The sequence below is a fragment of the Rhinolophus sinicus genome, chromosome 17 (assembly GCF_057876585.1).
Source record: "Rhinolophus sinicus isolate RSI-liver-muscle chromosome 17, RSI-T2T, whole genome shotgun sequence".
Taxonomy (NCBI): domain Eukaryota; kingdom Metazoa; phylum Chordata; class Mammalia; order Chiroptera; family Rhinolophidae; genus Rhinolophus; species Rhinolophus sinicus.
In genome coordinates, this window is record NC_142517.1 from 37677534 (window position 1) to 37696778 (window position 19245).

The following is a 19245-nucleotide window of genomic DNA, read 5'->3' on the forward strand; positions in this document are numbered from 1 at the left end:
CAGTTTCATTTCTACCCCCCATCCCAACACACCAGCATTTAGTTTTTGAATAACTTATAATAACTGTTTTCAAAGCCGGGCATATTATCTCTTAATCATGGACAAAAATGTATGGTTTCATGCCCAATAATGCACCTGCAGCCGGGCACTAGGCCAATTCTTCTCTCCAACACCTCTTCCATAATCATCCTTCTCCCACCTGACAGAAGACAGATATAATCCTCACTCGATCCCGACTCTCACCATGATGCCTTGCCTTAGACTGTTAAACCTTTAGAGGTGCCAAACAAAGGGGTCTTTGGAAATATTTTATCTATGAAGCCTACTTTAATTAAGGAGACTTATAAGAAAGAGTATATTTTGGCCTGATATTTTGAATTCAGACATTGTAGAAGAGGATAATGACCATTTTTGTTTAGCAGACCTTGCCCAATTGTTTTCAAAGTTCATTCCTCCTGAGGGAAAGACCAGTAAACATAAAGAAAATAAAGCATCTGTTAGAAATGCAGAAGGCAGACTAATGGCATGTATCCATTTCCTCATCTATGTTCACCTGTGGAAGCACTGTAACTCAAACATGAGATGGCCATCATTCATTCTGAATACTAAGGTACTTATTGGAAGTGAAAATTAAGTCAGACTAGAAAGTAAGTCTCATTTGGAAAATTAATTTGACAATGAGGACTGAATTTACCCATTAGGTTACTACTGACATTTTCTATGACTTGAACAAGCTACCAAGCTAAATCTGAACTCTGATGGTTTAATATAAATAGAGCATGTGATAAAGTAGAATTGTATTATATATATGAAAATGCATAAAATTAATAATATTTCAATTCTCCTAATCCTTTATGAATATATCAGGTTAAGCAAGCTGCCTGTAAGTGAAAGATTCAACAATATAATAATGGTCTTTTATTAACCCTTGGTAAAGCCATTTTGGTATGCTGCCCAGAAACTAAGTAAGGGAATGACTGTAGCAACTGGATAACAAATCCTTTCACAATACAAATTTTTTTTTGTTTTGTTTTGTTTTTTAAGAATTTATTGGGGAAGGGGAACAGGACTTTATTGGGGGAACAGTGTGTACTTTCAGTAGCTCTAACCACCTGAACCACCAGGCTAGCCCCCACAATACAAATGTTTTGCTTTTCACAAAATCAAAGGGCCTAATTGAGTTATTAGCTGATACATTATTAAAAATTACTTTGATTAATTTTTATGTGCATTTTGGCTATAACTTAAAAATAGTTCATGGGATTGAATGACATTGGTCCTTCCATTCCTATCTACTTATCTATGAAAATAAGATTTTTAGTAAGCTTATAATAACAAAGTAATAATAGAATTTATGCTGAAGACTATTTTCTTTAGTAATAAGAACTATCCATCCATTAATATATAAATTAATTGAAAAAAATAACCCCATACTTCTCATTGAGATGAATTTCTAAAATGACTGCTTTAAAAATGAATTTTATCAAAATTTGTAATACAGATTTTTTCCCCCCTCAATTGTGTATTAATAATCACAAATGCTAACTCAATCCAGAGCAAATTGGTTAAACATTTTGACCTTTACAGACAAGGACATTTTGAAAAATTCAAATTCAAATTATAGATACTTTTATTGTAGAAACTTATAATAGAACCATCAAAAATACTTTAAGACATATAAATTTATCACTTGAGGATAAAATTCTTTGAAGAAAACGGAAAGGAAATATGAGAACAGAAAAGAATGCAGTAAAATTTCTAACAGTTAAACACATAAATAAATTTACATTTTTTAATGGTTATGGTAGCACATTACTGTGGTGTTTAAATTCCATTCGATAGAGTACAGCAATTTTTAAATGTCAACATATACTATATTTTGAAAAAGTTACATCTTTTGCAGCTATTTAAACATATAATGAAAATTTCAGATGTCAACTTAAAAACCACTTACTTATAGTTTATTCTATTCTCTCCTTTGTACTGTAACTATTTGTTTTCAAGTGTTAACCCCTTTATGAGAATATAGATGACTGAGGATAGGGATCACGTTTTCCAAGATTTGTGTCTTTCACAAACCTTTACAAAGTGTCTATAATAGGAGCTCAATTAAGTATTTACTAATTATTTTTATTTTCATCAAAGGGAGTCATTCATTCCTCTTCCACTGTTCTTTTACCGAGCCTTCAGGTTAGTTTTTTCTACTGCTGATAATCAAAACAACTGCCCGATGAAAATACAATTTGGGTTTAAAAAGTAACTCACATATTATCTTTACAATGAGAATAGAAAAAATACTGTGAGAAGGAAATGAGTATATACAGTAAACCAATATCAAGTTTCTTAAATGTGGTTATTTTCTATATAAAATAAAACAACACTAAGCATTTAGAAATATATTTATTATTATAAAACCATACTGTACATATACTCTTAACTAAAACCAATTTCTTTTCATGATGATTCTTTCTAATGTGCTCCAAATTAGAAGGCAATAAAAACACCAGCAGATGGATCAAAATTCATTGCCTCAAGAAAAGGTAATAAACCTTTTCTTCTCAGGTCACTGATACAGAATTGTAATCAAAAATTGTATTTTTTACACTTTACTCAGCACCACTGCTTAGAACACGGTAAGCACAAGATATTGCCTAACATTGCTTTATTTGCTACGTATCCAATAATAAGCTAGCAATAAGAAGTAGCTTATGCATGTACACTGGTTTACACACTTTTGCAACTTTTGAGGATTATCAAGAAGGTTTGGTCTTGCCCTATAGTTATAACCCTGTGGTTATGATTGCATTTAAATATGATATACAGCATTTTATATTGTACTTACCGTGTTCCCCAAAAATAAGACCTAGCTGGACAATCAGCTCTAATGCGCCTTTTGGAGCAAAAATTAATATAAGACCTGGTATTATATTATATTATATTATATTATATTATATTATATTATATTATATTATACTATATTATATTATAGACCCGGTCTTATATAATATAATATAAGACCAGGTCTTATTATTATAGTAAAATAAGATCAGGTCTTATATTAATTTTTGCTCCAAAAGCCGCATTAGAGCTGATTGTCCGGCTAGGTCTTATTTTCGGGGAAACACAGTAGTATTATTCAAAGACATAATATCACATATAAACCTCTTAAAAATAACATAACTTAGGCAAAAGCAAATTTCAAAAACGCAATAAAAACTCTTATAACCTACTTAGAAATATCAAATATGAGTTTAAGTTTTAGATAACCTCAAATCCCCCCTGATTCTTACCATTCCCTTATGTTTATGAGGTTATTGCTTGAAGAGAATATTACCTTGAATTATGAAACTTTTATTCAGAAGAAAAAATTGGAACTATCTTATATGTGACAATTCTGTATCCTAATAATATCTTTGTGAATACTAATTCTAGGTAACATTAATTGAGTACCCCCTGTGTACCAGGCACTCTGCGTAGCACTTGACATTTCATCCTCACAATACCTCTCTGAGGTAGGTAATGTTATTGAGCCCATTTTACAACAGAAGTCTCTAAATCAAGGTTTATGGAAGGCAGAAGACACAGATGTGAATATTTATACCCTGGTCTTTCTGAACTTCTTAAACTGAGAGCTCCTTGAAGAGGGGTAATTTGTGTCTGAGCACACATTACAGTGCTGATCGTGTAGATGCAAGAGGGGAAGAGAAAGTTAGAGAAGACCCTTGCGCTGATGTCATGACAGTGGGCAATAGTTAGATGTAGCAGATGAGTGGTCAGAGCAGGAAGTGTAATCATGTTTCGAACACACCAATAGAAAAATCACATTTGTAGGAATGTTAGAGTGTGAAAACACTTTCACAAAAATGATAAGAGTACTACAAAAAAATAAGTGTTCAAAGTCACATCTGACTTTCCTGGAACTAAATCTAATTACTTACTGTTAATTTCATTATTTATTATGATGGATACCATTGAAGACCTAGGAGTTTTTATTGTTTAGCTAGTTCCTTTGTCTTAGTATAAAGTGTTAACAGCTTCTTATTTCACTTTCATGTTTCTTTTCACTTGTATCTCTGTAAGAAAAAAATTTTGGAAGGGAAACAATGTAAGTTACTTAAATTTCTCTGAGGCAGAAAACTTCATGGTCTGAATTTCTGGAACTTGTGGATCAGTCAAAAAAATTAATTAGAACTTAAAAGTGGTCTTTTGGGCTTTTTGTCAAACCTTGACTTCTTTATTCTCTTAGTAAATGAGATCAGGAGTAGTGATTTGATTAAATCACATTCATCGCCGCCGATAAAAACTTTAAATTTTTTTATTATTGCAACTTCGGGCTTATCAAAGGCCATTAGCATCCCAAAGAAGACAGGAGCCATACAAGAGCAATTTTCCTGCTCCTGTCCTATTCAGAGTCCCTACATATTTTTTTTCATAGTTCACAGTTTAGCACAAAATTCTCCTGAACTATCTAAGCTCATTTTGACTGTGTCCAGAAGTCCTAAGTGAAAATAATTTATCCCACATTGGCCCAAAGGAAATAAAAATCAGTCAAAGTGAAAAGAAATAATTTCATGTTGTTGGGACTGCCAAATTACAGAAAGATAAACAACTTTGGCAAAGAAGAAAAAAAAAGCAAGTGTTGACTGTTTTTATGCACATTAAAGCAAACATAAAAAGGATTGATTCAGCGTTCCACTTGTGATGAAAACAGCCTGGAGATACTTTAGCTCCCTGCTAAGCCTTTGGTATCCATCAGAACTGTTCCATAGTTGCAAAATTGACTGTAAGAGAAAATCTGTTTAATCATCTGTGTATTTCCAATTTGCCTACATAGGTAAAAGCACTTAGCACAGTTCCTGGAACGTAGGTGGTACACAATAAACGTTAGCAATAGCAATAGAACAGCTTAGATAGCATCAGTACACTGCTAAGACAAAGAGGGAAACATCAAAGAGGATGATTGTTTTGTGTTAGAGAACTCAGTGTTTCCAGGCAAATTAAATGGGGATTTTGATCAAGTGTGAAATTGAGCATTCATGAATTTTCGGGGGCCCATTGTTGGGTATTCTCCAACCCTACCTTTTCAATCTGTTTTGAAATATAGTAATTCAGAAATTTTTTTTTTTTTTTAAACAAACAGAGCAATCTTTCACTTCAAATTTCCTAAGTTAGACTGTTCTAGCTTTTTGGGGTTTGAAGAGACAATATACCCCACTTATCACTGAGTATATTTTATAACACAGCTGAGAAAACCAGGTTGTGCTCAATAAAAAAGCGAAACAAAACATAGCCCAAAGGACTGAACCAACGAGGAATTAACATGGGTTTATAATAGATGTTAATATTAACTAATAACCCATGCTATCTGACCAGGTAAAACCTTTTTAGTGTATAATCTTACAAAATCATTTTGTCACCAAAGGAACTAATTTTTTTTTTCCTGAATACTGAAAGATTTTGGTAAGCCTACTAAAAATAAAGTTTTTCTTTAGAAATATATTTTAATATACTCAATAAACCACTCCACATGAAATTACAGAAAAAATAAAATTTTAAACAAAATGCAAATTCTAATGCTCAAGAAAAAATTGAGTGGGCGAAATGGGAAGGTTATCAATTTTAGCATGAACTTTACTGTCACTAGCCCTGTCTTCTTTAGTATAAGTTCAGTGGGTAAGAAAATTCCATCTTAATCATATCCAAATAGGTAACTACTAGTTGTATCTTCAGGTTTCTAACTATATGCTTAATGAAGCAAGAATATGATACATGGAAACCGCTTTGATTTCAGAAGAACCTTATTATAAAGAATAGAACTAGGAATATTAGAATGTCCTTGCCATATAGTGTAGCAAAATGAGCTAGACTCTTTGGTTTACTTAATTACAGTCTTACCATAAAAATTAGATTCTGTAACTTAAAAAAAAAATACTTTCTTTGGTAATATTTGATGATATTTCTAATCAGAGCCCATAAAAGTTCTTTAAAAAATAAAACAATACTTCAAGATGTAGATATAAAATTCTCAAAGAATTGTCATTTAAAAACACATGAGTTCCTTCCTTTTTCTGTTTATGTCAAAAAGCAGGTTATCTTTACACAGTCTCTGTAGCTCCAAGGAATTTCATTTCTATGGCAGCTTTTGGTGCTTGGGCTGAGCCTCTGTTCTTTCGGAATTCTGCTGCGATTTCCTCAAAGGATTTTCCTTTGGTTTCTGGAACTTTGAAAAATGTAAACAGAGTAAAGCCCAAGACCACTCCAGCAAAGAGGAAAAACACGTAAGGTCCACAGAAGTCCTGCATGGAGACCAAACACAGAGTCCCAATTAGCAGCTGTTCTACCCTCTCTTCTGTTCCGTCAATTTGCACAATATTAAGCCGCTTACCGCAATGTATGGGAAACACAGAGCTACAATGAAATTGCAGGTCCAGTTGCTGAATGCAGCTATTGCTAAAGCAGCAGGGCGTGGTCCTTGACTGAAAAATTCAGCCACCATGAACCAGGGGATAGGGCCTGGGCCAATTTCAAAGAAACTGACAAAGAGGAAGATGGCAGTCATGCTCACGTAACTCATCCAAGTTAATTTATCCTGAGGAACAAACAAAACAGAAACAAACGTAGAACTGGAATCATTGGCTGCTGCTGCTTTTTGCTAAGTCTAAGACTCACTGGATTCAGCAGTGACATGACTCTCTTCCCGATGTGTTTATGTTCAATTAAGTACAGTTATTCTAGTTGGACACAAGCTTATTCTAGGATGAGTCATCCTGAAATCTTTCGAGCTTTGTTATAGGAAACTGTCTGGATTAGGATTTTATGTTACTTTTCGTCACTCTTTTCCTGTGAAAGAGTCATTCCTTCTGTGTAAGGATCCTACTTCTAATAATGCCAAGGGTGCTAGATGGACGCCTGTGAAGTAGTGGTGGAGGGCACTGGCCTGGAGAGGTCCAGGGACCTGCCCAAGGTCACACGGGCAGCCACGCAACACAGCCAGCCCTGGAACGAGTTTGGGACTGACCCCAGAACCTAACCTCTCACCATTTTGCTACATGGCCTCCCTGGGCAACAAGTGCAATTGCTGTTCAGTCTTTAAACCCCCCAAAACGAGTTCTCTTTTTTCTTTATATTTCTCCTGTGTATTAAATGCTGTTCCTCTGGCTTTATTTCATAAGTCATTCACAAATGTTTTTGACATAGAGGTATTTAAACCTGGAGCACAGAAGTGCTATCATCCGGTCACTGGAAATCTCAGTGCAGGCACCAAACTCACCAGCATCACGAGGCCCACGGACATAAAGATGGCGCAGACAAACATCCCGCTCATTCCAATTAGAAACAGAGAGCGTCGCCCTGCCTTCTCCACGAGGAACACCTAGGAGAGTTTTCAAACATATAGGCTTTATACTTCAATAGTTTTTACTGACAAAGAGGTCATTTTATTATAATTTATATGATTATTATAATCCACAATTTATTATAAGCCACACACAGCTGGATGTGGAACTGAGGAGGGTAGTGGCTCTTGCCCTAGTGGCAGCGCTCTCTCAGTGACCAGAGCTTGTTAACAAATACCTGCTTAGTTTAGTCACAAAGATTTGAACAGGGCATTCGACAGAAAGAACTTAGTGTTAGCTCTTCTCTGGGATATCACTTGGGGTACAACAGTACGAGACTATACATCTTGGATCTCTTCCAGTAGGTTTCCCGTATGTTTAAAATACAAAGTTTCCACATTAAAAATGACATTTTTCTCTCCTGGTATTTATCGTAAGTTCTAATCACAAGGGTTTGTGCGCGGCAGACACCTGAAACAGTACAACTGCTGAGGTGTCAACTATTCTCATCCAACTTTCTGACTGCTAATGAAGTCGAATTATGACCACTCACTTGGCAACATATAGAATTTGATCATCTTACCAAAATAGGTCTTCTATTTTTCTGCTGGGCCTAAATATACCTACTGTTGCAAACAAGCTATCCATTTGAAAAGGTAAGAGTTTAAAGCAAAAGGTTAAAGAGCTCTCTTATTCGAAGTTAGGAGACATGTCATAGATGGGTCTGGGGACCTTTGCATTAATAGTTAAGGTTTACAATTAGCCAAGACCAGAGTTTGTTGGCTAGAGTCTGCTTAATCCTTGAAATACTGCCACGGTTGAAGAGTCACACACACAAAAAAACTACCTGTCATAATTTCTCACTTTGCTGAGTCCATTGACGAGGCTCATATATCTATCAGTAGATCAATAGCAATCCAATACCCTTAGTATAGTGTGCTCTGGCTCTGAAAATACATGAGAAATATTTCTTTTTGCCTACAGTGAAAGCCCCTTTCATCTCAGAGGCATTTCGTATCAGAGTTTCAAATCACTTTAGGATGATAAATGAAGAACCCATATTTAATTGCTGTGAAGGAAGTGGGAAAAACAAACCTTTCTCACATTCATAAAATTTCTCTCTCTATGTTGACTCTTTAATGATGGGTTTCAAAGCTGACTTGATGACACCACATCAAGCTACCAAGAAAACAGAAACATTTCTTCAGGAAAAGGGTTTTTACTATGTCTGTTTCTTCTGTCTCTGAACAATTATTATGAATAGAATAAAAATAATTCTAAAACTACATGCCTTGAAAATTGAGCTGGACTCCCTTTGTGAGGCCAGCTGAGCACTCAGGGAGGAGTGTGACATAAAGTAAGACTTGGTCAGGGGCTGGAGATGTCTGCCTCCCCACCTTTGCCCCAGTGGGGTCACACGTCCTGGAAGCCTACTCAGTGTGGGAGCCAGTGCATATTCCTATTTGCACGACTTTATTTGAAAGGATACACGGAATTTGGTAACATTGGTTAACTTTGGGAAGAGAAATTGGATGACTGAGGGGCTATATTTTTTTGGTCCTTTTTTGAACTTTAAAACCAGTTTTCAAAAATATACATAATTAAACATTTTAAATGTTATTTGTAGTCCTGGAAGATTATTTGTAATTAGGCAGCTGATTAGACATTATTTTTTATTGTGACGCTTGCTCAAAAACTTTCACAGACTAAAAGGATGAACTCTACAAAGGTATATTCAAAATAATCAAGACACTTTTCAAAACACCTCCTCCAACCCTCACGGGAAGGTTGACAAAAATGAAATTCTGCGGTAGTTTCCTGTTAGGCACTCCTAGAATTTGGGTTACCCAATCTTGACAACTTGATGCTTTACATAGCAGACCCTGTTACATATAAAATGTTTTAATCATAATCTCTATATTAGAAAAACATGTTCAAGTAAGATGTGTAAAAAGTATTATCTCAGGAGATAAAAGAATGCCAGTAGTCCCTTGGTTTACATCCCAGCACCAGGCCTGTGTTGATCTCGAGTGACCTTTGACTCCGACAGGCATTATCTCTAAACGCAGGTCTACAGAACAACTGCTGTTCCCTTGTATTTGTTCTTCCCCCGCTTTCCAAGGTCCAATACAGTTTAATGTGGTCTGGACAAAGTTGCCTTTTGACCTAGGTGGCCAGGCTATAATTTATTGACCACCCTAAGGAAATAGTTAAAATTCATGTGCAGAGAATGAAAAACCAGTTACTAAAGTATATTTAGTACAATATTGTGACCAAAATGGAAAAGCACAAGGCTTTTGGACATCCTGCATTCTAAGATAAAAACAAGCCCAATTACCCTCATTTTAGAGTGAGTTATATTAGTTGGAAAGTTTGGGGGATTTTTTGTTGTTTGTTTAATTTTTCGCTTGTTATGTTAAATATTCTTATTTTCAGATACTGAATCATTCCTTACATAAGGTATCTGGTCTTAAGAAAAGTATATGGCCTCTTCCACTTGTTGGAAAAATTTCTTTTTTCAAAAATAACACGTGACATTTCAAAGAAAACAAAAACTTTTCAAAAATAACAATAACATTTCAACTTACACACCACTTCCACTCCATCGTCTCATGTTACCACATTCGTATACGTCACCAGAAGCCATGGCCTTGTGAGCTACATAAAAGCTCTGCCCAAGGGCCTAACATCATAGGAATTTGCTGAAACTGTTTAATTTTACTAGAGGCTTAGGTATTTAATTGAGAGGACCACATTTATTTTATTTCAATGTTTTTCCCAAGACATCAGAATAAAAAAAATTTAACCATAGAAGGAGAGGAATCTAGGCACAACACCCTATATTGATACAAGTGACAAGCTATTGGCTAATCCCAAGGGGCTTAAGGCTAGAGCAAAGGAGAAGGAACGTGTGTTTATACAAGGAGAAAGTCCTCTGTGTTCCCAAGTGAGTTATTAAATCACAAATGAGTGGCTAATGGCATACCTGCCGATAGAGAGACCCACTGATAACCAGAGAGCACCAGACAACTTGCTCACTTATACCTAATCTCAGTACAGTGGGTGGTTATTCACACACAGGACTTTCCATGACCCACTCGCTTTTACATACCCAGTGCATGTGGACAATAAGTCATTAGTCACTTTTAGATCACAAGGGATTTTTTTAAACTCCCATTTCTGGACTGAGGAACAAGCAGAATATTTTTGGCTATTTTGCTTACAGAGAGAGCAGTGAAAATTGTATTGATGGCACCAACTCCAATGGTTGCGTAAACTGGTTGGCTGAGCCCAGCTGTCCGAAAAATACCAGTTGAGTAGTAAAAGATCTGCAAAGTAATAAGAGTTTAGTTGTAATCAAGAAGCCTAGAATGCATGGCTTTAAAGCAAGAAATATTTTAAGTTGTTTATTTTTAGTTGTTTCTATGGAAACATGGTCCTTAGAACTTCCTAAAGATTTTATCTGCCTTCTCCTTCCAAGGAAGCAGAAACCACAATTTTCCTTCAGTGTTTAAAGCTTGCGATTGCTTAAAAGTTTTCCTTATATTTAGCTGAAAACTCTGTATATGCATTTTCTTTATATTAAAATTTTTTTAAACCTTTTGTTAAAGTATAAAATACATACAAAAAAATACATAGATCATAAGTGTACAAGTTCAATTAATCTTCACAAACTGAACTCACCTGTCTAACCAGTACCCAGATCAGGAAATAAATCATTTTCCTGCCTTCCAGAAGCCCCCTAAATGTCACTCTATTTTTTTCAAGGAAATTCTTCCAACTCTATCATTGTACATAAAATTTGCCAGTCTTGTACTTGATATAAATGAAACAACAGAGTACATACTACTTTGTTTCTGGCTGCAACATTACCTTTGTGAGAAGAATCTGTACAGTTGTATTTGTATATTTGTGTTTCAACATCATTACTATATAGTTTTTTATTGTATTATATACCACAATTTAGTTACCCATTTTACTATTGATGGGTGTTTACGTAGTTGCCATTTAGGGTGATTGTGGATAACGCTGCTATGAACATTCTAGAACAATCCTCAGTGAAATATGCATCCGAGTACATATATACCTAGGAATAAGATTTCTGGACAACAGAGTATACATATGCTCAGCTTTGATAGGTACGGCCACACACTTTTCCAAAGAAGCTGTGTCAGTTTACACTCTCACCAATAAGTGTGAGAGTTCTGGTTGCTGTTGCATTTAATCCCACTAAAATTCCCCGCTCATCTCAGTGGAGATGGAGAAATCTGGTTCACAATCTCTCCAAAAGCTTTGATTATTTTGTGACATTTTTACTTTTGTAATAGTGTTTTAGGTCATTTTGTTGTTCTATCATCCTCTGTCTTTTCTTTTCCATATCACATGTCCTGGTGCTGGCAGCTCTTTCTGTAGCCAGGGTGGATACAGGAGCCGTGTGCAGACTGTGTCAGTGAGCAGTGGCTCTCAGCCTGCTGCACACTCTCCCAGCAGCGTTAAGTTCAGTACTCCCTGGGTACCTCTAAATCAGGCACTGGGTTGGAAGCTAGAGCAGGGAGGTTCAGAGAGAGTAAGTATTGTGCCATTGGATGTACAGGCAGAGCTGAAATAGGGGATAGCATTCAGTCTTTCAGCTCCAAAGTTGTAAAGAGTATTTAGGTAAAAATGAACACCAAGGACCTCTTAAAGGAGGATGAAGACCACAGCAGAGCAATCTTCAGCTTATGGAGTGAGATTCAGGTCTCCTTTGGCTTCACCTCATAGGAATTACTTTCTTTGCCTCCCCCAAGTCTCTGCCCATCCGTCAGTCACCCCCAAAGTGTCCCTTGTGTATCTGGGACTGGCTCACTATAAAGGATGACCAAACCACATTTTCAAAAGCAGTGGAAGGCGATAAGTGATTTTCTTTAACTAGTATCTAAACGCATGCATGGTTATTGTCTTCTAGTAGCTAATTGCTAGTAAAACAGTTGTAGTCTGCATGATGCAAGGATTTCAACTCAAAACCCAAAAGCTAGCAAGATTTGTACTCAGTGTTTTCAATCAAGTATTTTCTACCACCCTCAGTCACCAATATCATTTCAGTTTACTCTGCTGTTTATTTTGGGTGTGTGTGTGCTGTCTCCCCAAATAGACTGAAAGTTTCTTGGATGGCAGGAAATTCCTTTGCACCTGGCTATCTGATATACTTCATTTAAATAGATGGAGGCAACCATGGACTCTTTTTGCCTAGGCTGTCATAAATCCTACATTTGATACTCAACTCTAGAAGCCCCTTGTAATTGATTCTTCTTGGGTATAATGATTCTCCTTTTTGGCTCTTTTGTATTTATTATGACTGTTGCCTTTTTACCCTCATCTTTAAAACTTGCAAGCTAATGTTAGAAAGCAGATGAGGCAAAACAGAAAATTAATGCTCAGTCAGTGTTTGTTGTAGTAAGACATGCAATGTCAACATCTTAAAATGTCTTTTACCTGTTTAAACTTACATCCCTTTCCTGCCCTACCTCAATCCACGTTTTGCATCAGAGGTTCTGAAACTCACCGCATTGATTCCAGAAAACTGCTGAGCCATGTGCAACATCAGCGCCACGAAAATAGGCTGTCGGTAGCTGGAATTGGTGAAGAGCTGAATTATGGAGACTTTCTGTTCACTTGATGCTTCTTCCCTTTCTCTTCTCATCTCAGCAATGTCTTTGGTGACATCAGCACCTCCTCGGAGTCTTTTCAAGCCTGTCCCCCAAAATGATTAGGTTTATGGAACTCAGGTCAAAAACTGTATTTTTATTATGTTAATGAAAGAGCTACAGTCTGCATAGCCATCTCTTTTGCTTAATAGCATGTGTGTTGAGAATTCTTTTTTGTTAAATTAAATCCTGCTCTTTTATTTTAAAAAGGTAGAACATCTAGCCTCATCTTATGACAAAGAAAACAATCGTCATTATCACAGAAGCATAATGTTGGAAAGGTGTTTTAGAAGCCGATGATTGAGTCCCATACTCTGCATGTGGGCTTCCAGTTTGGGCTCGAGCAAGTGTTTACGGGTGCAAAATGGCATATACCAGTCATATTAAATGATCTTGCACATTCTTCTTACATGTAATCACTGACTTCATTTGGAAAGCACTGGTACCAATTTCATGAGTAACCATTCATATACACTGCTTCTCATTAGCTGGTAGTTCCTAAACAATAGGTACGAAGTAAAACCACCCACAGACTTACTTTTCTTTGCTTTGTCTTCCTCATCTAACTTGATGTAGAGGTATCTGGGACTTTCTGGACAGAAGAAGAGCAGCAGAGACTGGAGGACAGCTGGCACGGCAGACAGAGCAAGCAGAATGTGCCACAGCTCGTGATTGCCCAGGAGAAAGTCAAGGCCAATAATCTGAAAAGGGAGAGGGGAGGTGTAGCAACTACACAACACTTTGGGTCTGCCTTTGGCAACAATTTGTTGAAAAAAGCATATTGACTATTTAATAGTAATCCCTGACAACTTTAATTTTCAAATATGCACAAGATGGAAACTCTTACTAGTGTGTCTCACCTTACCTAAATTAGGGACTATTTGTCTTGTAAAGAATCCACCTAGATTTGTTTTCATTAACTCCTATGGGGCATTTAGGATGGCAATCAACCAGACTTTTAAAGAACATATTTAATATCTAAAACAACACCAAAAATCATGCATACCTTTGGGCATTTCTTAAAATTTTTGTTCTTAGGTTACCCAGAACTTAAATACAATGGGGTTATATAGACAGAACAGTTACTCTGATGAGAACCAGGTTTGTGATCCCTATTGCAGGAGTTTACCTCTGCGTAGTCATAGGTTTGGGGTTCCAAAGACTCCCTCTGAGACCACAGGATAGAAGGGAAATATAGAGCCAGCTGAACAAGAGCTGGTCATCATTTATATATTAAATTTCCAAGTAAGATACTCAAAGGAAATCCAGACAGCCCAAAATTTGAAGTTTCCTATTCCTTTAAATCTGAATGAAGTAATTTAATTCTAGAATAGTTCCAGAAGTTCAAGACTCGGTTTCCAGGTTACTTTCAGTGGCAACACCACCCCAACTCCAAGGGGAACAGTGAAGAATGGAGTCGTAATAGTGAAGTTTTGAGCTAAAAAGCCCAACCACCACCACTGGTGGAACCATTGTTCTGTTTTCTCAGTTTTTTGTGTGTGTACCTCGGTGTACAGTGAGAATGGACAGTCAGGGAGGGAGAAGTTGGATAAAGTAGAGGATGGGTAAGGTAGGGGATGGGAGTTTTTACCTGACTAATAAGAATGCCTGTGACAATGGCCAACTGGTGAAGAGCGCCAAAAGCACCCCTGAATGTAGTTGGAGCAATTTCACCAATGTACATTGGAACCAAGCCTGAAATTAGCCCTGCATGAAATATGAACATAAATGTTATTTTTTTTTTCCTTTTTTTAAAATTAAATTGATTGGGGTGACAATGGTTAGTAAAATTACACAGGTTTCAAGTGTACAATTCTATAATACATCATCTATATATCACATTGTATGTTCACCACCCAGAGTCAGTTCTTCTTCCATCACCATATATTTGACCCCTTTTACCCTCTTCTACCATCCCCCTCCCCTCTTATTCTCTGGTAACCACTAAAAATAAATAAATAAATAAATAAATAAATAAATAAATAAATAAATATTAATGTGAAACCAGGATTATTTCAAAAATGTTAATTTGGTTTAAGTGCAGTCAATATTCTGATTGAAAGTCTGTTGAAAGGAGAACCCTTGTTCCCAACCATAGACACAGTTTATGCAACGAATATTTGTTGATGAGATTCCAAATAAAGTTGTAGCTGGATATACAAATAGATAAAAATTGTTAGTCAAGTATGGAAATCATTCATAGCATTGTCTTATTTAGCTTTAAAAAAAATCTATGTTAGTACTGAGTTTACATCATAAAGCCTACAGATGCCTTAAGAAAAGAGACAGAAGAATGCATTAATAATATTCTTAAAAATAATTGTGTTCTTAATCTAGATTCACGGATTAAAGGAAATTAGAACATATGTAGGCCAACGGCTTTACTTGATCGAAGTGTGAAATGACTTACCCAGATCATAGTGGAATAGAGTGTTAGCACGAGAACTACAAGCCTTATCTGAGTTTTCACAATGTGGAGGTGCCTCAAGCTCGCATTACAGTGGCGGAGCTGGTGGTGGGGGGGGGGGGGGGTTAGAGAGGTGTAAGGGGTAAGAGGTGTAAGGGGTAACTAACTCAGGGGCTCTTTTCCCAACTGCTCCAACCAGAGCAACCCAGCTGCTTCTTTATTCTTTCCAAATAATAGGCTTCAGAAAATATTTTATTTAAATAAGGACTTTGGGTGCTTAAGGGAATACAAAAGCTGAAAAGCACTAGCACTATGCCATTCCACCTTACGTAATTTTCTTATATGCAATCAGTCATGTTGGAATGGTGGAGTATCTTATGCCATTTGCTAAATGCATAAGAGGGTCAGGGACTATCAGTAAATCAAGGCTGAATGTAGTGTTTGGCATTTTTCTTAAGAATTAAAAAACAAGATTTGCCAGAGGCTTCCTCTTAGAGAGACTGCCTAACTATCAAATGGAAATGGGTGGTCTTTGTGTAAAAGAGCTGTTTGGGAGCTGTTTCAGTATGTTTTTAAAGCCTTAAATTGTTCTCAATATTTCACATGAATATTTGCATGGTTGATACGGCACCTGGATTTCTGCTGACTTTTTCATGACTCTAATGTGTGGTCTGTTGTTTTTAAATAAGAAAAAAATAATCATTTATTACACCCTAGTCCAAGTTGTACTATCTTTGTGTAATATCTATTGGTATACCTCAAAAACAGAATAGTGTGGATAACCTCACAGGTCTTATCTACACATGAAGTCACATGAACTTGAAGTTAAATTACATTTCCTATAATTTTTAGCAACTTTGATGCTCAGAATTGTCCCAGACATAATTTGAAAAGGTTGTAGGAGAGTACAAGTGTACTTGGTTATGTTAATGATAGGTTGCTTCACAGTAAGTTTGTAGCATTTCTTTTCAATTTTACCGGAAATGTTTTGTATTATTTGTACTGTATTTTAAAAAAATGAAGGGAAAGAAAGAAGAATCATGATTTGGAACTTTTTGATAGTGTTATTATTTGCAGTTTTCAGAAGAAACATACCTAAGACCAGACAGAGACAGTGCTAGAATTGCTACACTGTGAATCTCAAACTTTCCACATAGGGGTTGACTTTTCACTTTGATAAAGCTATCCTTACTTTCAGTTATTTTTATTAGCATGGAAAGTAATGAAAAGTGAACTTTAATTAAGTAACTTTAGACTTTTGTTTCAACTGATCATTGAAGATGCATGGAATTATAGTCTTTCCTCTTTGCAGGTAAATGTGTTATGAATATTTTCTACACCTTTTTGTGTCCTTGCTCCCCCTCTACCACCCACAGTGGAAGTCAGTGGTTTGGAATTGCTACAACTTGGGACTATGTGTTAATACCTTGGCCCAGAACTATTAGGGTGTCACTGGTAATGAGAAGCTAAAGATTGGCTGTTTTAGAGAACGTGTGACCTTCCCTTTGTTCAGGCCTCTGCTGATTAGTTGTTTCCAACGTTTGAAAATCTATTTCCAAGAACTAAGGATTCCAGCAATTCAGACGTAAAGTTCATGGGAGGAGCATCTTTCCTTCATTCTGAACTCCTCTGCCAGCTGCTTCTTCCTGATTCCCCCTGTCTATGGTCACTGCCACTTGAACGCTTCATCCAGCCAGGGCTGGAATCTGACAGGGCTAGTCAGTGTGGTCTGAGAGATGGGCCCAGGGTCAACGGTTGTCTGGATAGGAGAGACAGACCTATAAGCGGTCAGGTAGGCCAAAGGGCTGACTCAGAGGTTCTGGGTGTGGCCGTCTTCTACTGGCTTCTGTGTGTCTGCGAGTAATAACAATAGATTGCATTTCTTGGCAGTTTACTGTTTGCATTCAGACTGTATGCTGGACACTTCATGTGTATTATTACAAGTACCCTACGAGGCAGGTAGTGGTATTTTCTTCATTTAATAGATAAGGAAACTGAGAGTTAACAATTTGAGATCATATGACTAGAAATAATGTCATTGCCATGGGTAAGAAGACAGCTACACAATTCCCTCTTACTAGTCCCAAAGCTCCCTGACTCGGGACTTCAAATTTATGCTATTGCCTGTCCCTTCTGTGATGTCACCTCGGGCTCAGAATGTTCCCTACATGTTACCACATCTGCTTTTAGAATAATTTGCAGATGTCTGTGCGTGCGTGCGTGCATGTGTGCGAGCGAGAGAGAGAGAGAGAGAGAGAGAGAGAGAGAGAGAGAGAGAGAGAGACTTACCACAGTAGAGTCCTGATATGCCTCTTCCTGAAATTATAAGAATGTGAGATGGTCCTAGTTTCGACAGCCCCATCAAGAGCGCTCCAGTTAATGAGAGAATGTTTGCTACCAACAGGGCTTTGATTCTGAAATTTTAAAAAGCAAGGATTATAAATTCAGCATCAAAACTTGGTAAAATTAATTTGCTTTCAAAGTATGCCGAGATTTTTACCTAAGAGATTATTATAATTTTGCTGAAAAGGCTAGTTGGGGAATCTTAAACCATGATTGCTACTCTGACTTATCTATGGACTGAAGCATTAACAATACGTAATACTTATGATGAGAGAACCTGGATTTCATGCGCCTGATCTCCACATTTTGATAGACTGATTCCGTTGTGATGATGACTAGTTTGATTTATGATAAAACTTTGGACACTTTTTCAAACAATTAACTAAATTTTCGACTGGTTGATTGCTTTAAAAAATAATTGCATGGCGATCACTAACGTCAATGCTGTAGTTACAACTTACGACATTTTTTTTCTCTTTTAACTGTGCAAGTTTTTAGTTGATGTAGATCATGAAAGGAATTTTTAAAATTAATTTTTCTTTAGTGTGAATTATTTCAAAGTAAATTAAAACATACTTTTACTTTGTCTTATCATAATTACATTTATTTTACTTTTAACATTGTATGTCAGCATACTTTTAGAATCTATGAATTAATGTTAGCCAATGTAAAATAACACATAATAAAGTGCACAATAGCACAAAAACATTTTCAAAATTAATCATATAAAATTTGACAACATTTGCAGGTATTTATTCCTATTAAATGGGAAAGTGAGGTACAAAAAAACTTTCTTCAAAGTTGAACAGATGATGGTAAGGCCAGTGAAAGAATCTGAGTGGATTGGTATAGAAATGTTTGTGCCACAAAGAAACGTTAAGCATCTTGTTATGTTCTGTTTCAATGTTTCAAACTTTAACAGGTGAACTTTTTCTGAGCAAATATCTTTAACACCAAAGAGATTTTTTTCTTGAGAGCAAAACGGTGTAATCTCATACTGTAGTGATTGCCCAACAACCATGTGATATTCTGAATAATATCTCCCCAGAGTCTGTATCCTAAGCCTCAGACCATGGGAATACATTACTTTATATGACAAAAGGGATTTTTCCAGATGTGATTAAGGACTTTGAGATAGAGATTTCCCTGGATTATCCAGGTGGGCCCAACAATGTAATCACAGATATCCTTACAAGAGGTGGGCAGAAGAGAAGGTGATGTGATGAGAGAAGTACTGTGTTTCCCCGAAAATAAGACCTAGCCTGACAATCAGCTCTAATGAGTCTTCCAGAACAAAAGTTAATATAAGACCCGGTCATGGTAGAGATTGGAGTGATGTGCTTTGAAGATGGAAGAAGGGCCACAAGCCAGGGAATGTAAGTTTCCCTGGAAACTGGGGAAGGGCAAGGAAATGGATTTTTCCCTCAGAACCTCAAGAGGGAACCAGCTCTGCTGACACCTTGACTTCAGCCAAATG

General features: G+C 36.5%; 1 protein-coding gene across 2 annotated transcripts in view; it reads right to left on the minus strand.

Moving 5' to 3' along the window:
- Positions 1-1606: 1606 nt before the first annotated feature.
- Positions 1607-19245, minus strand: part of SLC2A2 (solute carrier family 2 member 2) — a 36945-nt gene continuing 19306 nt past the window's right edge. For both annotated transcript variants that reach the window (XM_074327874.2, XM_019735261.3), the window contains exons 4-11: positions 17715-17839; positions 14610-14725; positions 13557-13719; positions 12877-13064; positions 10559-10663; positions 7271-7372; positions 6386-6589; positions 1607-6296 (exon numbers count right to left, since the gene is read on the minus strand). In XM_074327874.2, coding sequence (XP_074183975.1) covers positions 6096-6296; positions 6386-6589; positions 7271-7372; positions 10559-10663; positions 12877-13064; positions 13557-13719; positions 14610-14725; positions 17715-17839 — 1204 coding nt within the window. In that variant the 3' untranslated portion in view covers positions 1607-6095. The remainder of the gene's footprint in view (positions 6297-6385; positions 6590-7270; positions 7373-10558; positions 10664-12876; positions 13065-13556; positions 13720-14609; positions 14726-17714; positions 17840-19245) is intronic.